Source organism: Gymnodraco acuticeps, unplaced genomic scaffold, assembly GCF_902827175.1.
Source record: "Gymnodraco acuticeps unplaced genomic scaffold, fGymAcu1.1, whole genome shotgun sequence".
Taxonomy (NCBI): domain Eukaryota; kingdom Metazoa; phylum Chordata; class Actinopteri; order Perciformes; family Bathydraconidae; genus Gymnodraco; species Gymnodraco acuticeps.
The window spans coordinates 244,847-262,771 of record NW_022989747.1 but is presented as its reverse complement, the minus strand read 5'-3'; the positions used below and the strand labels follow the sequence as shown (position 1 = coordinate 262,771).

The 17,925-nt window shown below is 40.3% G+C and overlaps 1 protein-coding gene across 1 annotated transcript in view; it reads right to left on the bottom strand.

Moving 5' to 3' along the window:
* Window positions 1–8,066: 8,066 nt before the first annotated feature.
* Window positions 8,067–17,925, bottom strand: part of alcama (activated leukocyte cell adhesion molecule a) — a gene marked incomplete in the record, with an annotated part of 106,693 nt that continues 96,834 nt past the window's right edge. The window contains 6 exon segments of the mRNA XM_034212961.1: window positions 8,067–8,551; window positions 9,039–9,139; window positions 9,332–9,405; window positions 9,407–9,447; window positions 16,149–16,175; window positions 17,435–17,564. Of these exon segments, the coding sequence (XP_034068852.1) occupies window positions 9,055–9,139; window positions 9,332–9,405; window positions 9,407–9,447; window positions 16,149–16,175; window positions 17,435–17,564 (357 nt within the window).

Genomic DNA, 17,925 nt, shown 5'->3' with positions numbered 1-17,925 from the left:
ACAAAAAGAAAAGTCTTCAGCCTGGATTTAAAAGTAGTCAGAGTTGTAGCGGACCTGCAGATTTCTGGGAGTTTGTTCCAGATATTTGGAGCATAATAACTGAACGCTGCTTTACCATGTTTAGTTCTGACTCTGGGGACAGAAAGCTGACCAGTCCCTGAAGACCTGAGAGATCTGGATGGTTCATAATTTAGCAGGAGGTCATAAATGTATTTTGGGCCTAAACCATTCAGTGCTTTATAAACCAGCAGCAGTATTTTGAAATCTATTCTTTGACACACAGGAAGCCAGTGTAAAGACTTCAGAACAGGAGTGATGTGATCCACTTTCTTAGTGTTAGTGAGGACTCGAGCAGCAGCGTTCTGAATTAGCTGCAGCTTTCTAATAGATTTTTTAGTGAGACCTGTGAAGACACCATTGCAGTAGTCGAGTCTACTGAAGATAAAAGCATGGACAGTTTAATACTGGCAACTTCTTATTATGGGAAATACGAAAACGTCTTTTAAAACTACAACTCCCAGTAGAGACGTGCCATAGATAGAGAGCATGTTGCGAAACAGAATAGCCAGCATGTGTAGTTCTGGGGACGGGGTGGGGGAGGGGGGGACGCGGTGGACCCGTTCAAATCCAGTTTTGGACAGTCTGACGTGGTTCCATCCCATTTCAAGTGCTGTTCGAGAATCGGCGTAACCCTCGGAGCACACTCACCAATCACAGAGCTTGAGGACTATCACGGGGTTTGTCAAACAGAGCACATGGTGTAGTCCAAACGATAGCTGGGAATTCTGGGTAGTGTAGTGTTTTCTGCCATCCTTTACTCCGAACAAATATTTGTTTCTCCGAATCGAAGGGGAAAAATACAAAAGCATTGCACACAATTTAAACCAATCAATGTTGTGTAATTAACAAGGATAATCTGGTGTTTTTTAGTCGATGAGTAGTGCAGATATCACTGTAAAATCAATCGATAGTAAGAGGAATACTTACTTCCGGGTGTACAATTCTCCGTTATCCAATGGAAATGGACGCTCACATTGCCTTTAAGGGCAGCCGACACAAACGAATGCCGTGCTTCCCTGAGCGTCAAATACCGCCGCAGATGGGAATACATTGCAATCAGTTGAACGCTATTTGCGTCCCTTTATGACGCTGAAGGAGCCTAGGAGCGTCACAACTGGACGCCACGGACACAGACCAAACGTCGTTATTGGACGCTTAGGGAGTGAGAGTGTGTTGCGTAACGTTACTTTGCAAACCGTCACCCCAGGACCTTGAAATGCTTCTTATGAAGCCACTCCTTCGTTGCCCGGGCGGTGTGTTTGGGATCATTGTCATGCTGAAAGACCCAGCCACGTTTCATCTTCAATGCCCTTGCTGATGGAAGGAGATTGTCACTCAAAATCTCACGATACATGGCCCCATTCATTCTTTCCTTTACACGGATCAGTCGTCTTGGTCCCTTTTATGGCTGTGCAATTTAATCGATCCTGCGATATATATCGATATGTAGTTTTCCGAGAAAGTATCGATATTTCAGCCGCGGGTATCGATACATTAAGTCTGATAACTGTGTTCGTTATTCTCGCGTCCAGGAGAGAAGCTTTAAAAAGGAGACTAATTGAGTCTCTGAGAAGGTTCAAATGTATACTTTAATTAATAAAAAGCGCGGTAATGTTACGAGCAGAAGATGGTTCAGTCAGAAAAACAGCTGTGTTCTGGCTCTCGTGAGCGAAGGGAAGAGAGCGAGCTCCACCTTTCCAGCTGTTAAATATCCTCTGCTGGCTCCTCCCTGTGGGCCGGTTGGCGCTGCTGGGGGCCGGCCCTCCACGTCTCCAATGTTCGTTGTTGCGCATTACAGAGGATTCAGACATTGTACATTAAATATATAACTAAACACGCATTTTCTCCTCCTTATCTCTTTCATGACTTTTCATTTAATACATTTTAAACGCTGTAATCAATACTCCAAAAATACCTCACGGCTGGTATCATTTCCGGTAGTTCCGGATGTTGTCTCATGCTACCCACGTCTGTAAACAAACGTATTCAAATAAACTGTACCTTCATTTAATATTCAGCAATAATAATATCTTGATGTCTATAGTTGTAGTGTTGAAATCTGTAGGTTTCGGTGTGCAACACTCCGTGTCATATCGCTACTAAATTCACCTCTATAGTAAATGGTATATTAGCCACATGCTAAATGCTAACCGGAGATGAAGGATTTTCAGAATAAAAGCTTAACAACTGGTTGTGCACAAGAACTTCTGGTTTTTCAGTATAAAACAGCATTTAAACTGACGGTATGTTTAAGGTACTTTATGCCATCAAAACATTGATTTTAATTTCTAACAAGTCCCATTCAAATCCCCCGTGTTCCGCCACCTGCTGCACCTTTTAATTCTCCATTGTGATACTGCACTTTATGTACTTACGTTTCAAAGGCTTGTAAGCTACAGTTTGCACTGTTTCAATAAATGAAACTCAAATTTTCTCACCACATCTTTTGATTCATTTTGTCCAGCATTTGCAAGCTGTAGACTCTCTGTCAGAGCCATATATTGTATAATTGATGCTTTCAGTTTTCTGTTGAATTAATTCAATCCAAGTCAATGGAACACTCAAGATGTCACCAAAATCACACTGTCCCTTTAAAATCTTTCAGAAAATGATATAAGTATATCGAATTATATCGAATCGTATCGTTGGCTGAATATCGTGATATATATCGTATTGTGAGCTGAATATCGTGTATCGTATCGTATCGTGAGATTAGTGTATCGCTACAGCCCTAGTCCCTTTGCAGAAAAACAGCCCCAAAGCATGATGTTTCCACCCCCATGTTTCACAGTAGGTATGGTGTTCTTTGGATGCAATCAGCATTCTTTCTCCTCCAAACACGTCTAGTTGAGTTTTTACCAAAAAGTTCTATTTTGGTTTCATCTGACCATATGACATTCTCCCAATCCTCTTCTGGATCATCTAAATGCTCTCTAGCAAACTTCAGACGGGCCTGGACCTGTACTGGCTTAAGCAGGGGGACACGTCTGGCACTGCAGGATTTGAGTCCCTGGCGGCGTAGTGTGTTACTGATGGTAGCCTTTGTTACTTTGGTCCCAGCTCTCTGCAGGTCATTGACTAGGTCCCCCCGTGTGGTTCTGGGATTTTTGCTCACCGTTCTTGTGATCATTTTGACCCCACGGGGATAAAGTTAAAAGCATCAATCTGGTGCACTTTGAGAGCAAAATGAAGAGATCTATGGATACATCTCTCAACACAGAACTGTAAACAGATTTACTATTTCTTTATGGATATTTTACAAATCACTCCCCTTTTAAACTTTATTCATTTTTTAATGTCATATAGTATTTCATACCGGTTTTTAATTTATTCTCTTATTTGTTATAACTATAATGATCATATAAACGTGTGCCTCGGAAATAATTGTTTACATTAATGGTGACCAAAACGTTTGAGACCCACTGAGATAACACTGAGAGTCCTTTAGCTCACTGAGTCTCTCAGGCTGACAGGAGAGGACTCTCCTCCACTTTGCTGTTGAAAAAACTCCTTATATCCGTTAGCGTAGCTCGCTAGCACCAGAAGCTAAAATCAACGATCTCCGGTACCGGTGCGCTCTCTCTCTCGCTCGCGCACACACACACAGAGCCGATATTTAATGAAACAGAGACCCAGACGTAATAGTACTATACTGCATCATATTATTTTCGAATCAATAAAATGTCAAAATATGATTTTTTTTTAAAATCTTTTTTTTTTTTTTTAAATAACCATTTTTCCTCCTGGTCTCTTGCGCCCCCCCCCTGTCATGCGTCTGCGCCCCCCAATTTGAGAACCACTGGCCTAGCGCATGTTAGTACCTAGCGCCACTTGTTTTGATGTACGTTTATGTTGATAACGTCGCGAGTTTGTATCTTTCAGTGTTGAGGTGGGCACCGTTAGATTATGTGTCTTTACGATCATAAACTATGTGTTGGATGTGCAGCTAGGATAAGTAATAAGGGAGCTAGGAGTGATTTTCGGTGCAGTAATAGGTTAGCATTTTTCGCTCGGGGCTAATTCAGAGGCACACTGTTAGCATTGTGTGTTTTTTTGAAAAAAAAAATGAAAAAGATCAGTTAAATCAGAGTTTTTCCCCATTATATGGATATAAAATATTCATAGTTTATAAAATATTAAGGTTCCTTAGACGTTGTTTCCTGCAAATGACGCAATTTCTGCCCCGGAACCGGGTCCGTGGGGCCTAAGAGGATAACAGAGTATGTTTTTTATTTATTTTTTCACAACAGTTGTATTTGGATGGAATGAATACCTATAGTGATAATTCTAAGTAATAAAATGATTTTTACAGTGAAAAAGGTCAAATGGAACTGATGGTTCCCAAATTACCCAGAGGTGAGTCCGCCTGGACTTTATTTTTCTAAACCTCTCTAAAAAGGTCAAATGTCACTTGCTTTGCATCAATCGTGATACAGGGTACTTATATGTTATAGTTTGGATTCCTAAAGCTTTTAGTCTACTAACCCATCATCCAAGGGTGGTTTTCACTATAAGTAATGTTTTTTTTTTAGGCGGACATTAGAATTAGATTAGAATTTAAATGTTTTTACTATGTTCCATCTGAATTTACTTTAAAATAAAAACATCTATATTGATTCTGACACTTCTACATCCAACTCACAGATGTAACCTTGCTTTGAGAGAAAATATTATTAATTTACCCCTTTTAGAAGTGAAGATATAGTCTTTGTTGTGTTAGTGGCATTTTCGAGCCTGAAACCTGAAAAACAGGCTCAGGGCATAAGAGGTTAAGTGGGAGAACTTACACAATTGGTGGCTGACTAAATACTTTTTTGCCCCACTGTATATTCAGTGGCATTCCCCTTTCCCTCCAGGGTTCATTCTTGCATTGTGTTTTTTACTTTGTTTTAATAAATCACTTTTTTACTTAGCTTTAATAAATCCGATTATATAATATGTGTCAAAGGATTCTATTTTTTTTTTTTTAGAGTTTGATGGATATTTGTTCAAAACACAGAACACATGACACCTCCAAACTCGCTCAGTGAGCTGACTGCTGTCTAAAAATCAGACCATATCCAGGCTTGGGGAGTAATTAATGTGGCAGCATTACATCATCAGGATATAAAACAAGGTGTATTCCCTTACAGTTAATTAATAAAAGATATAATCAGATGTCTTACATTTATAAAAACTGGGGATTACTAGTAGGATTACAATGTACATTTTCAAATACACTTGCATTGTTGGTCAGTGATTTTATAGGTTTAGAGTTTAATATAATCTACCGCTAACATACTACATACACACTGCTAAAAATGGGTTTGATATGTTGGCACCTTGGCTTGTTTGGTTTGATCAGAGCATCAGTTATAGGATTTGTTCCACAACACGCTATAAACTTATGCAAATGCCTTGGACAGTATGTTGGGATCGGTTTTCCTTGACGTTTTCAGTTGTCTCTGAAACCTGTTCAGTGGAGTCATGGCAGTTAGGTGTCTGAGTGAAGGGAAGTCCAAACGTTCTCCTCCTCCTCCTCCTTTTTTTACAAATAATCACATACACGTGACGACATGCATTTTGTTTCAAAATGTACACTTTATTGTCAACAACAGTACAAAAACAAAGTCTGTATTTACAACTCTACTATGGCCTCCTGATCGGTCCATCTTTGGTTTCACTGCTGACCTGATTATTTGAAAAGCATAAAAAAGCATGAAAATAGAGGTGGTACTACTACTACTGCTTTCATTTTGCCAGGCAACCATCCCAAAGCATCTTTACGCTGCCCATTTTGAAGGTGTTGGGAAATTGGTAATGTTGACAAACAGTTAAAAGGAGAATGGAATGTCATCTCTTTGCTTCAGATTGGAAAACTGGCAACGAGACATTTCTATAAAATCAATCGGAGCATGGTTCCTTCCAACATCAAGTGTTTAATGATCAGGCAATCAGCTCTTCAGAACTGTGTGTATGATGTATGGAGAAGCATTTTCATACCTTGGCTTTTATTGGTGTACAATAAGCCTGGTTGTTAGAATGAGCCCCACTTATCGGGTCCTCTTCCACAGAATCCACCATGTTATAGCGCACGTTTCTACAGAAGCCCTGAACAAACAAAAAAACTTCGCATGTCTAGTTTACCAAGGGAGGGGTGAAAAGGCATTCAGCTGATCACTAGATGTCCCTCATCTTGGACCCTGGTCCTTTGAAATACCGGTACTTTCTTGCCAGGTGCTGAAAATGCAGTCTAAAAACACTGTTCAATATGTCGAGTCAAACATATTATTAATCCACTCACACGAGAAATATGAACAAATGAAAAAGTGAAGGCTTCTTTTGTCAGACCAATTTAAATCACACATATGTTTATGTATTCATTAGCTAAGCAACTAAGAACTGAACTATAAGTGTCAACAAAGTTTAACATTTCTGTTATCAACCCTTTGTCCCTGGCAGGACAATGGGGTGTTGCATTGTGGGATGTACCATAGAAAAATGATGTAAACCCAGAATACTACCTCATCTAGTCTGACAATCTCCACCACAGTCTTCAGTTGTCTCTCACACCACAGAGATAAACATGACACAGCAATATTATCAACAGTAATAATGATACAGCAGAGAATGAGCACAGATGCTGTATAACCATATTCAGTACCGCTTCAACACTTGATGAGGCCTTCACGCAGGCTTAACATGTTTTCTTTGAAGCTGCAGTAACCAGGAAAGGTTGCACACAGAATATAAATACAAAAAAACACTAAAACAGATTCTGACCTGGCACAAAGCAAAGAGAAGAGAAACAGTGTTAAGGAGCTGAAGAGACAATTAAGTGTTTTAAAGTTAACCACAAAGGAACAAATCCATTAGCATGAAGCTTAAAACAGAAGACTGGAAAAACATAAAGCAATATGAAGTGTGAGGACTTCTGCCTTTTCAAAGTATTTGCAACAGAACATAATTCTAAATGTATCTTGAGACTTCAAAATGTGGAGGGGGCATACTGTAATTCACCAAAAAGAAGAAATTAGTGTGTCATAATGCTCAATTGTTTTATGTCCAATTTGTATCTTCACAAAGATGATTTAATATCCTGACTTTAACTAGGACGTGTTCTGTAAAGGACAGACGACAGTTTGAGGAGCAGAGAACATGTGGAGCTTTTCCTTAAGTCTGAGGGCAGTAAAGTGAGTTTACACACAAGTAAAAACTAGGAAAAAACATTGGCATGCTCAGACAAGGATATATATATATATATATTAGTGCTGTCAAAATGATCGCGTTAACGGCGGTAATTCATTTTTTGAATTAATTGCATTAAAATATTTAACGCATTTAACGCATGTGCAGAATGGCCCGCCCCATACATCCCACCAGTGGCAGCGCTAATGGCTTAGCCCCACCATGAAAAATGATGTTAAAGTAAGCAAAATAAAGTCCGCCAACTCGCGCCGAGAATTGCACAGACGGCAGTTAGTAAGATTGATTTCAGCAGCCACTTGTCTGGAAATACCGAAGACCAGAAACGGTTTTGAAAACTTTTGTCACGTAGTGATTGTCTTCTCAATAGAACATCTTTGATAACGGCGTGGTGTTGTTGCAGGAAGTCCCGACGGAGAATACTTTTGCTGTAGTACAGGGGTGCACATAACTGGTACGCAGGTTATGTGCGTAATCTGAAATGCGTACCGTCACTTGTGTCACAAAGCGCATTTGCGTACCGACGTACTTGTGAAGCTTTTCCAGAAGGCGGTTAGATCACCGGACGACAGAGTCGGTCTCCGTGTGCACAGACAGGGCTGCTGTTAACGTCGGCCTGTACAACGGAATTGTGCCAAAACTACGCCAATCGGCTGCGGAGGGAGACTCCCCCCCCCCCCCCCCTTCACTGGAGAACTGCGCTAAAACAGCTGATCACAATGTTCACACTCTGTGGTCACGAAGTACTCCACTAGCCCCCCCCCCCCCCCCCCCCGTCGACTTTCCTGAAGTACTCCCCCATTGATAGAAATCAACACGTAATGAATTAAGACCCCACGGTTTGATGATTGATAGGTGCTCTCTTTCATTTTGACATACAGAAAAATGTTACAATAAACATGTTAAATGGATATATCCGCCTTCTTTCATTTATCTTTCCATTCCCACAACAATATACATAAAGAAATGACATATTTTGGACATAGTTCGAATGGTGATTAATCATGATTAATTAATTTTTAAGCTGTGATTAATCTGATTAAAAATGTTAATCGTTTGACAGCCCTAATATATATATGTATATATATATAATATTCAAAATTTGAGTTTTTACATTCTTTGAGGGATTTCAAAAACGAACAAAAAATCAAAATCCTGAAGGAAGAACTGAGCAAAAAAAACATCACAGAACATGGAGCATTCACCAGGAACACTAAAGAACAGTAACTGAGCAGCTTCAGTGTGCACACAGGAACAGTGGGGGGGGAGTCTGGTCCTTACTGTTGAACAGCTGCTTCAACTGCTTCTGCCCCACACAAGAGGAATCAAGGCATCATTATCATTTCAATCATGTAGCCTAAAGTTTAACATATAATGTCCAGAAAAAAACACTTTTACATTTGCATTCTAAAGGATAATTATTAGTTAATAAATCATAGATCTAAATTGTACAAGGTTTGGTCATCAGTCTAATTAATTACGGAACCTTGTGCTCACTAAAGTAATCTCTGAGCCCACTTTAACAATGTAATGTAATATATAATACAGAACCAGGCAAGAGCTTCACAAATCTGTTTTCATGCATCCACAAAGCATTCTGCTTCTGACCCTTTGGATAAGAAGTGCACCTTAAATATTGACAATAACAGAGGAAATGACTTTATCATAAACCTTTGTTTTCTATTCCCAATACATTTGATTATACAGTTGTATTTCTTTGGAGTATCTTTGGATACTTTACTTTTAATTTCACGTGTAGCTCACTGTTACATGGACACTGAAAGTGTTCTCACCTCTCAGCCCTGCAGTTCAAACCGTGGGATGGTTCTCCTCCAGCTTCTTGCTCTCCTCTGATGTTCCCACCTCCTTCTCACCAGTTTTCCAGCTTCCTTGTCTGAGTGCAGAATAACAGAAGTGTGAAGCAGAAGAACCTCTGCCACAGAATCACCTTCTGACCATCTCCAGACCTCCTAACCCTAACCTGCAGCATCAGCTTCTTCATATTCACACATCACATTCTGGATTTGTCTTCGGGACTCACACGGAGAAACACTTTTTGGTTGTCCATGTGTGTGTGTTTCTCTACCTGGAGTTCTTCATGTAGAGCCAGTAGACGAGTGCCACCACAGCAGCAGCTATGAGGAGCCCTGCCACCCCCCCCCACTATGAGCTTGGACTGGTCCTCCGATTCCTCCTTAGATCCTGACAACAGACGAGAACTCTGTGAGGACAGACACACATACAACACACACCTACTAGTACTCACAAAACATCAAATATTTGTTTTGGGTTTTTAATTATTATTAAACTGTGAATATTCACTCAAATGCAAAATATAATAAAATAAACATTAAGGTGCAGCATTTCGATGAACTGAAATAATCTGTACTTGAACTGTACTGTACTAGTTTAACATTAGGACTTGCTTGCCATTGTATTTTCAGGTTTTTTTTTAAAGAAAAATGAACTTGTCCACATTGCTCTTAAAGGAATGCTCCACTCATTAGATAATTAATCAAAACTTCAGTATTTAGTGAAACATTATGTTTAAACCATACCCTGAATAAATCAGCGATATTCCCCGGTAAATAATGATTTTATAGCTCTTTTTTATCAAAACCTGTATATTCCGTCAGGCCGCTGCCATTTTGCCCATTTTCAGTAGTCACGTGATGGTCGTGACGTCATCCATGCGTTCACTTTGTAAACACACGAAAACATGGCGGAGTATTTGAGTTCGGACTCGTCAGCCGAGGAAGAAGTTTTGAGCAATATGAAGAGATTGGATGGGGGAATTCAGCCATACAGGTTCGAGCCAAGTAGTCAGAACCGTCAGGAATCCAGGGACAGTGACGATGAGGATGAACAGCACGGTGATCTTGCTGGAGACGATCCCTTTACTCGCGCAATTGATTTCGGGAGGCGAGTAGGAAGACCTGTACATGAATGGTGTACCTAGAACCACGATTTTATGGGGACGGAAATACTGGGGGAAAATACCCACTAGCCGGTACTACGCTATATGGAAAGGCCACCAAAAACTGGCCTGGCCTGGACGATAAAGGACGTTTAAACGGGGCTACCCGCTGCAATGGAAATGCGCTATAACATACCTTATTCTTACTCCGAGCACTACTTCTGGTCCTCCGTCGCTTCACACTTGCAGAGGGCGATTTCTCAACTGGCCGAACTGGTGTCCTGGTCGGTGATGACACCAGAAAGACCGATGGTACTGCATCTCCATTAAGTAATGGTTGTTCAATAAATCCCATGTTATGTTTTATCATACTCTCAGAGTAGTCGTCCGGAAACTTGAAATGTTCGCTGCATACATGCGCCTGTGGATCTTTCGGTTCGGGCCGGCCACATTTCGCTAGCCACTGCCTCCGAACGTACTTCCTACGCTTACCTTTTGGCAACAGATGGAACCGAGCATTCCGTGGATTGTTCCTATCAGAATTGTGGCAATGTTTCGCGATACAATGAGGCATATTTGAAGAGAGTAACTACAGTAAATAACATGAACATCAACGTGTCCTCGAAACCAAACGCATGGTTTACGTCACGTCCGGTAAAATGGCGCCGCCCACAGTGTTGATGTTATTTCGGTAATTAATCAGTTTAAAATCACTGATAATGTCATCGGATTAAAAAAAAAAAAAGAGAGACTGGCAGAGACTGGTCTGTTTTATCGGATGATAATTATTTAAAAATGAGTGTCATGAGCATACCATTCCTTTAAGCTCTCAAGCCCTAAGCCTGTTTTTCAGGTTTCTAGCTCGAAAATGACATTCCCAGAACAAATGACCATATCTTCCCTTCTAAAAGGGTTAAATTAATAATCTTTGTTCTCAAAGTAATGATAAACCTGTGAGTTGGATGTAGAAAAGTCAGATTCAATATAGATGTTTTTTTATTTTAAAGAAAATTCAGATTGAACATGGTAAAAAACTGTAAATTATAGTGTCTGTCCAAAAATATGTTGTACTTATAGTGAAAACTAACCTTGGATGATGGGTTAGTAGACTAAAAGCTTTAGGAATCCAAAGTACAACATATAATAAGTACCCTGTATCAAGATTGATGCAAAACAAGTGATATTTGACCTTTTTAGAGAGGTTTAGCAAGAAAACCCTCTTCTGGGGCCATTTGACCTATCTCTGGCCCCCCTTGCTGGATTTTGACATGTGACATCTCTTCCTGACCGTTAGAGCCAGTAGAATCGGAGGGAAATGGTCCCGCACACACTCATGTAAAAAAAAAAAAAAGGTGGCGTCTTCGTGCATTCAATCCAAGCCCCCAGGAAGTGCGCCGGAGTCTAATGAGAATATTCGTGCTGGTCAAATGGCGGTACTACACTTCCTTTAGGTTGCTGGGCCCGGAAACACTTATTCCCATTGACTTACATTGGGAAAGAGTGGTCTGTAACTCGTTGGATAATTTTTTTTAAACTAAATAAACTACCCAGTATGAACGTTTGTATAGCCCTTATTAAAAACATTCGTTCCTCAAGTTGTAAACATTTGCTAATAACGTTATTCTGAGAGTTATTTCCCTCTGCATTATGAACGCGCATCTAACCCACGGGACCGCGCTGCCCGGCACATTCATGTTACGTGTTCAGTACTACATGAGTTTCTCTTTACCCATGGATGCACAATAACAACAGACCCATATCGCCTTACTGCCAGCCCACGGAGCTGTAATAATGGATATATTGCACATGTTTGCTGTAATTCATCATTTGTAAAATATTATACTACATGGGCTGTATGATGTAAATGTTGTATTAAATAAAGTTAATATTACCGACGTAGATTAACGTTCCTGTAGCTTCTTATTGCACTTGCAATTGTTTTAGTTACTTGTGGGCTACTTAACATGAATAATCACAGTTACTATCCTTTTACTCCATCACATTTAAAAAAGAAATAGGCTATTGTTATTTTAACTCCACCACAGTAATCCATCATCAGCTTTACTTTTTAGATAAAGTTTTAACTCACAATTGATCATAACAGGCGTCAACATATACATTTTTATATATTACCAAGTGGTTTCATGTACAACCCACACAAGTATCATGCTAAATGAAGCTCTGTTTCTTGGATATCACTAGATCCTGATGTCAGCGTAATATAAAAGTACATAACGATTGATGTGTAATTTAGCATAATTTACTAGCTAGCAGCTAGCTGCTAACTGCCGCCTCGTTAATATAAATCCAGTACCATGCTGTCATGAACGCGCGGTGCTGTTACGTGTACGCAAATTCACGTGCTTAATGTGAACGAGCCTTTTGGGCGGCGTGGTTAAAGTTGCGCATGCTCTATGAGCGCACATACGGGTTCTTCTCAGGCATGCCGGGTAATCTGTGACGTTTTGCTCTCTCAAAAGTTGGGCCATTTTGTCATCATGCGCCATTGAGCAACTCTCATAGGAATTAATGAGGCCCCGCCTCCCACGCTGTATCCAGTTCTTATTATACATCCATGATTCAATCTTGCTACAGAGCGTAGGAATGGCCTGCTCTACTATTTAAAAACGGAATTGCAGTTTTATTGCTTATAGATTATCAGACATTTCAAAGGGACACAGTCACATTGGATATTAACCTATGGATGAACTACATCATTGTTTTTATCGTTTTAATGCCATTGAAGACCAGTTTTGACCAAGGTAAGCCATGTTAGCGGTTGTGGCTACCTAGCGCCAAATGTTTTGATGTACGTTTGTGTTGATAACGTCGCAAGTTTGTATCTTTCAGTGTTGAGGTGGGCACCGTTAGATTATGTGTCTTTACGATCATAAACGATGAGTAATAAGGGAGCTAGGAGTGATTTCCGGTGCAGTAATAGGTTAGCATGTTTCACTCGGGGCTAATTCAGAGGCTCACTGTTAGCATTGTGTGTCTTTTTTGGGGGAAAAAATGAAAAAGATCAGTTAAATTAGTTTTTTCCCGTTATATGGATATAACATACTCATAGTTTATTAAATATTAAGGTTCCTTAGATGTTGTTTCCTGCAAATCACGGGAGAGATGGGAGATGTAGTTCATTGAGCGGTTTCACACAAAAAAAGTGTTACTTCACAGTTTTACGACACATTTTGATTTTTTTGACTTGCAAAATTATCTTTTAAATTGACAAACATCATGTGTGTAATTCGTGGCACAATTCAAACGGGATTGAAAGATAATCTTTCTCTCTCCATTAACTTCAATACATACTTTTTCCGAAATAAGGTCCCATGGAGCTCGCCCGGAAAGGGAGGGACTTCGCCTCTCTATTAACTTATGGGCAGAACACGTGTGTGGGGCTGCATCTTATGCGCAAATTCGACACAATTATGTGTGCCACAGTTTCCCCCGCAGCGAGGCTAATTTGTTATGTTAATTTCATTCAAAACAAATATATTTAATTCCTTCACTTGCATAGTTTGTGCAAACAATTAAACCAAAGTAAAGCGTTGTTATTAATATGTATAAGCTTATAGTTTCATAGAAATGTTTATTCTTAAAGGTTAGATAGAAATTCTATAAACATCTAATCTAGCTCTTAGCAACGCAGTAACATGTCCCGCAAAAAACGTCCTATTTGTCCCACATGTGGCTTGTTGGCACCTGGTCACCCTACCTGGAGCCTCTCAAAATACATGTGCATGCGTGCATATGACTGTGTGTTTTGTATCTGTACAAATGCATGTGCTTGTATAAATTAAAAAAACTGCGGAAAAACTGAATTTGAATAAAGGTTCATTTTAAGCTTATAAATACTGAAGCAACAAAGTGACACTTCATCACACAACAATCAGTGTCATCTGTGTTGGTATCTGAATGACTTCGTCACTTAGAAACAAAGCACCCTGAGCTGCGTTGTGCCTCAGCAACATGAACTGTCCCTCCAGCAGGAGAGCCCCCCCACATGTATTCAGCACAGGAAGCACACACTATTGGCGCATTTCCATTGCAGGGCCTCGCTCGGCTTAGTACGGTATAGTTAGGCCTTGGTAGGCCAGACTCACTTTATGCTGCGTTTCCATTACAGTTTAGTAGCTGGGGCAGTAACTATAGTAACGCAGTGTAGGCGGAGCCGTGACGTCATCTTCAATGAGAACCACAGAAAAACAACATCAGCCGTTAGCTGTTAGCCCTCAGAGCTCACAGCTCCTCATATCTGTTCAGAAACTAGACGGAAGTTAAACAAGTACAAACCACAGACTGTCTGTGTCATGGCGAATACAGTCGCTGGTTTGTTTATGTCTGAGTGTTATCACGATACCAACATTTTGGTTTCGATACCGATACCAAGTTGCGATTCCGATTATTTTTCGATACTTTAAAAAAAAAATTGTTGTGCTTTATTTCACACCAGAACCACATTGGTAAGTTAGCTAAAAAAGATAGCCATAGTAGACAGTTATCATTGCCATTAATTGCCACGTCAAACTACGAAAACGTTCGTTTGTCACAAAATAAATTACACTTGTTTGACTTAGATCTGAGGGCATGGCTTGAGCATGATGTAATTATGTTATCTATCACATTCGCTAACCTGTCTGTCTTTAAATTCTTTAAACAGCTCTGGATGCCGGTCGGCGAGGTGCTTAGCCAAATCTGATGTGTTGGCTCCCTTGGTTTGCAGGGATCTAAAACATGTCTTACAGACAGGCCTCGTGGTGTCCGTAGGCTTGCCCTCACTGTCAGAGATATAGCTCAAATACTTTCGCTTCTGGCGTCTTTTTTGTCAACAAGCCGAGGCGCAGCGGCAGCTGCACTCCCACTTGCAGCCATGCTTCTCGTTTTCTCACATGCTCTGGCAGCTAGCGCGTGCACGAGAGAGGGGAGGCACTTAGAGCGTGCTTGAGAGAGGGGAGGCACTTAGAGCGTGCTTGAGAGAGGGGAGGGACTTAGAACGTGCTTGAGAGGGGCGGGACTGCAGGCACGGCTGCAGAGCAGGGAGTGGAAGCAGAGCGCTGAACACACATGGCTCTTATTAAACCAGCGCTTTCTCACCGGAGTACTTTTCCCCGTCATTCTTAAAGTACCGATACTAATGAAACGGAGGAATCGTAACGTTTTTAACGGCAGGGTATCGCGGTACCTTTCAAGTATCGGTACACCGTGCAATACTAGTCTGTATAGGCCGTTGTTGTGAGTGTGGACGGTCGGAGCATATACTGCGTTAGCTTAGCTTCATTTTGAAACGTGTAAATTAAATCACGGTCAAATGAGGAAAAAAGGTGTGTGGAGTTATACAATAAATACACAACTTCTAAATCCTCTGTTATGCGCGATATCGGACAAAGGAGACCGAGGCGGGAGGACCCCCTGCGTCGCCATTGAAGAGGAGGAGCCAAATTGATATATATAGATAGGTGACGGAGCTTTGTTCGCTGTCTTTCCACGGCCGCGACTGCGAGACAACAGCTGCAGCTGTTTTGTCCCACTACCTTTTGTTTGTTTCATTACCACGCTATTTAATTAAAGTAACCAATTTGAACCTTTTCAGACACTCCATTAGTCTCCTTATTTTAAGCTTCTCTCCTGGACGCGAGAACAACAAATACATCTAACACTGCACATCAATAATCAGCTGACAGGAAGATGATCACTCATTTAACACTGTTTACAAATAATCCAAATGAATATGTATCTACATCAGCTTCACTGAGCTAATTTCGTGTCACATGACTCGGTCTGATGACTGTTTTCATTACTTTTCAGAAATATGCCTGTAAACCAGTTTCAAGATAAAACATGAGGACGGACATCTGAGATGAGGCTGTGTGCGCAGGGGAAGTGGCGAGTGCTTTTCTGGTGGAAGGTCTGGCTTGATATATTTGGAAAATACCTTTTAATTATTAAAAAGTAAAATATAAAGGCAAAGCAAACAAAATCTTACCTTTTTCTTCCTTTTCCTCCTTGAAAACTGAAATCAAAACATAAATAAATTAGAACTCATAAAAATAAGACAAGCAAAACAAATGTCCAAAAAAACGGAAAGCCAAATATATTCTGTAATAAATATGGGCATTAAATCGAAAATGTTTTTTTTTTTAGGGGGGGAGCTCAGACATGTCAGCAGGCACAGACTGAATGGTGATTACTATAGCATTTAGTGTTAGCCCTTCTTTAAGTAATACTGTTTTATTTAGTTTAATTGTATTTCAGAATGCATGGTTGGTATAGTGTTTCCAACCACTGCTGGTGCGCTGGCAAAGCAAACTTTTAAAGCAGGGGTGTCAAACTCAAGGCCCGGGGGCTAAATCCGGCCCAATCGAGCCGGTTTCCCAATACAATTGTGCAAGTTAATAAAATAAAATATAATATAATAGAAATAGTGCAGAATAGTCTACAAGTAATTTGAATATTGATATATATAAGTTTATAAACAGATTAATGTTATGGATGTTCTTTCAAAAGTTTTGATGTAATTGTTGAATATTTGCTTTCAATTATTTGCCCTAGACTTCTGCTTTCAGACGTAGTTATTTATGAAGTTATTACCAGGACTGATAATAATCCAATGCAGAGCCAATAATATAATATAATACATTATTTAATATTTATATTTATAGAGTCTTAAAGTTGCAACTGGCCCTTTGAGTGCAACCATAATGCTAATGTGGCCCGCGATGAAATTGAGTTTGACACTCCTGGTTTAAAGGTTCCACATAAACACCTGTTAGATTCATCAAAACAAATGGTGTTATTGAAAATGTAACAACTGAAACAGTGGTTTCAACGAGAAGTAAAAAAAGGAATTGAACATTCAAGTGCTGTGAGTAACAGCCGATCTCCACAAACACTGCTGTGATGGGAATGATTCATATGAATACCAACTCTTAGTGGTAATCTTAGACTCCAGAGGATCCTTAAATAACTTTATTTTTGCATGTTTTGCTTGAACATCATGCTCCCTTCCAGCTGTGCTTTAATCAGATTCAATATATTTCTTATCTGTTTATTTATAAAACCATACAACTGCTAATTCCTTCTTTCTGTGCAGATGCTTTGTTACAGTCCATATCATTGTGTTGATGCTTTCACTTGAATCGTTGATGTTTTATCTTATCTTTTGGCAAACTTTCAGTGATTACAGGAGCAACTAAATCTAAGTTAAAATTAAGTTGTGTTAGACTAATGGTCTCTCATTGTTCTCAAGTGACGAGTGATGCATTAACTGACCGGAGGAAACGTTGATGGTAAGGGTGTCGTCTCCCAGCCGGTTGCTGACGCTGCAGGTGACGGTCAGATTCAGCTTGGGGATGACACTGATTTTATGGGTGGCCTTGCCGTTGATGTAAGAGCTCTCTTCCTGAAGGCACAGCAAAAAACAAGTACAAGGATAAGAGACTATTGTATACTACCCTGTATAGGGTGCTGGGTGTGTCACTCAAGCGTCCCCCGTCTCTCTGCCAATCACAGAGCTGGTCGGTGTGCGGGCCTGTGGTTGGGGGAGCAGAGGGGGAGGGCTGGGAAGTTGTGACGTTGACCCTGCTTGTGTGTGTGAGTTAGGGAGTGGAGTACGGAGTGATGATGAACATGCGACCTGTAACCTCTAGCCTGTACCTGTATGCGATCAAAGGAGTTATTAAACCCAATAAATGTTTCCTGTTTCCGACTCCTATTGTCGAAATTCACACTATAAACATATTCTGAGAAAAAAAATCTCACAC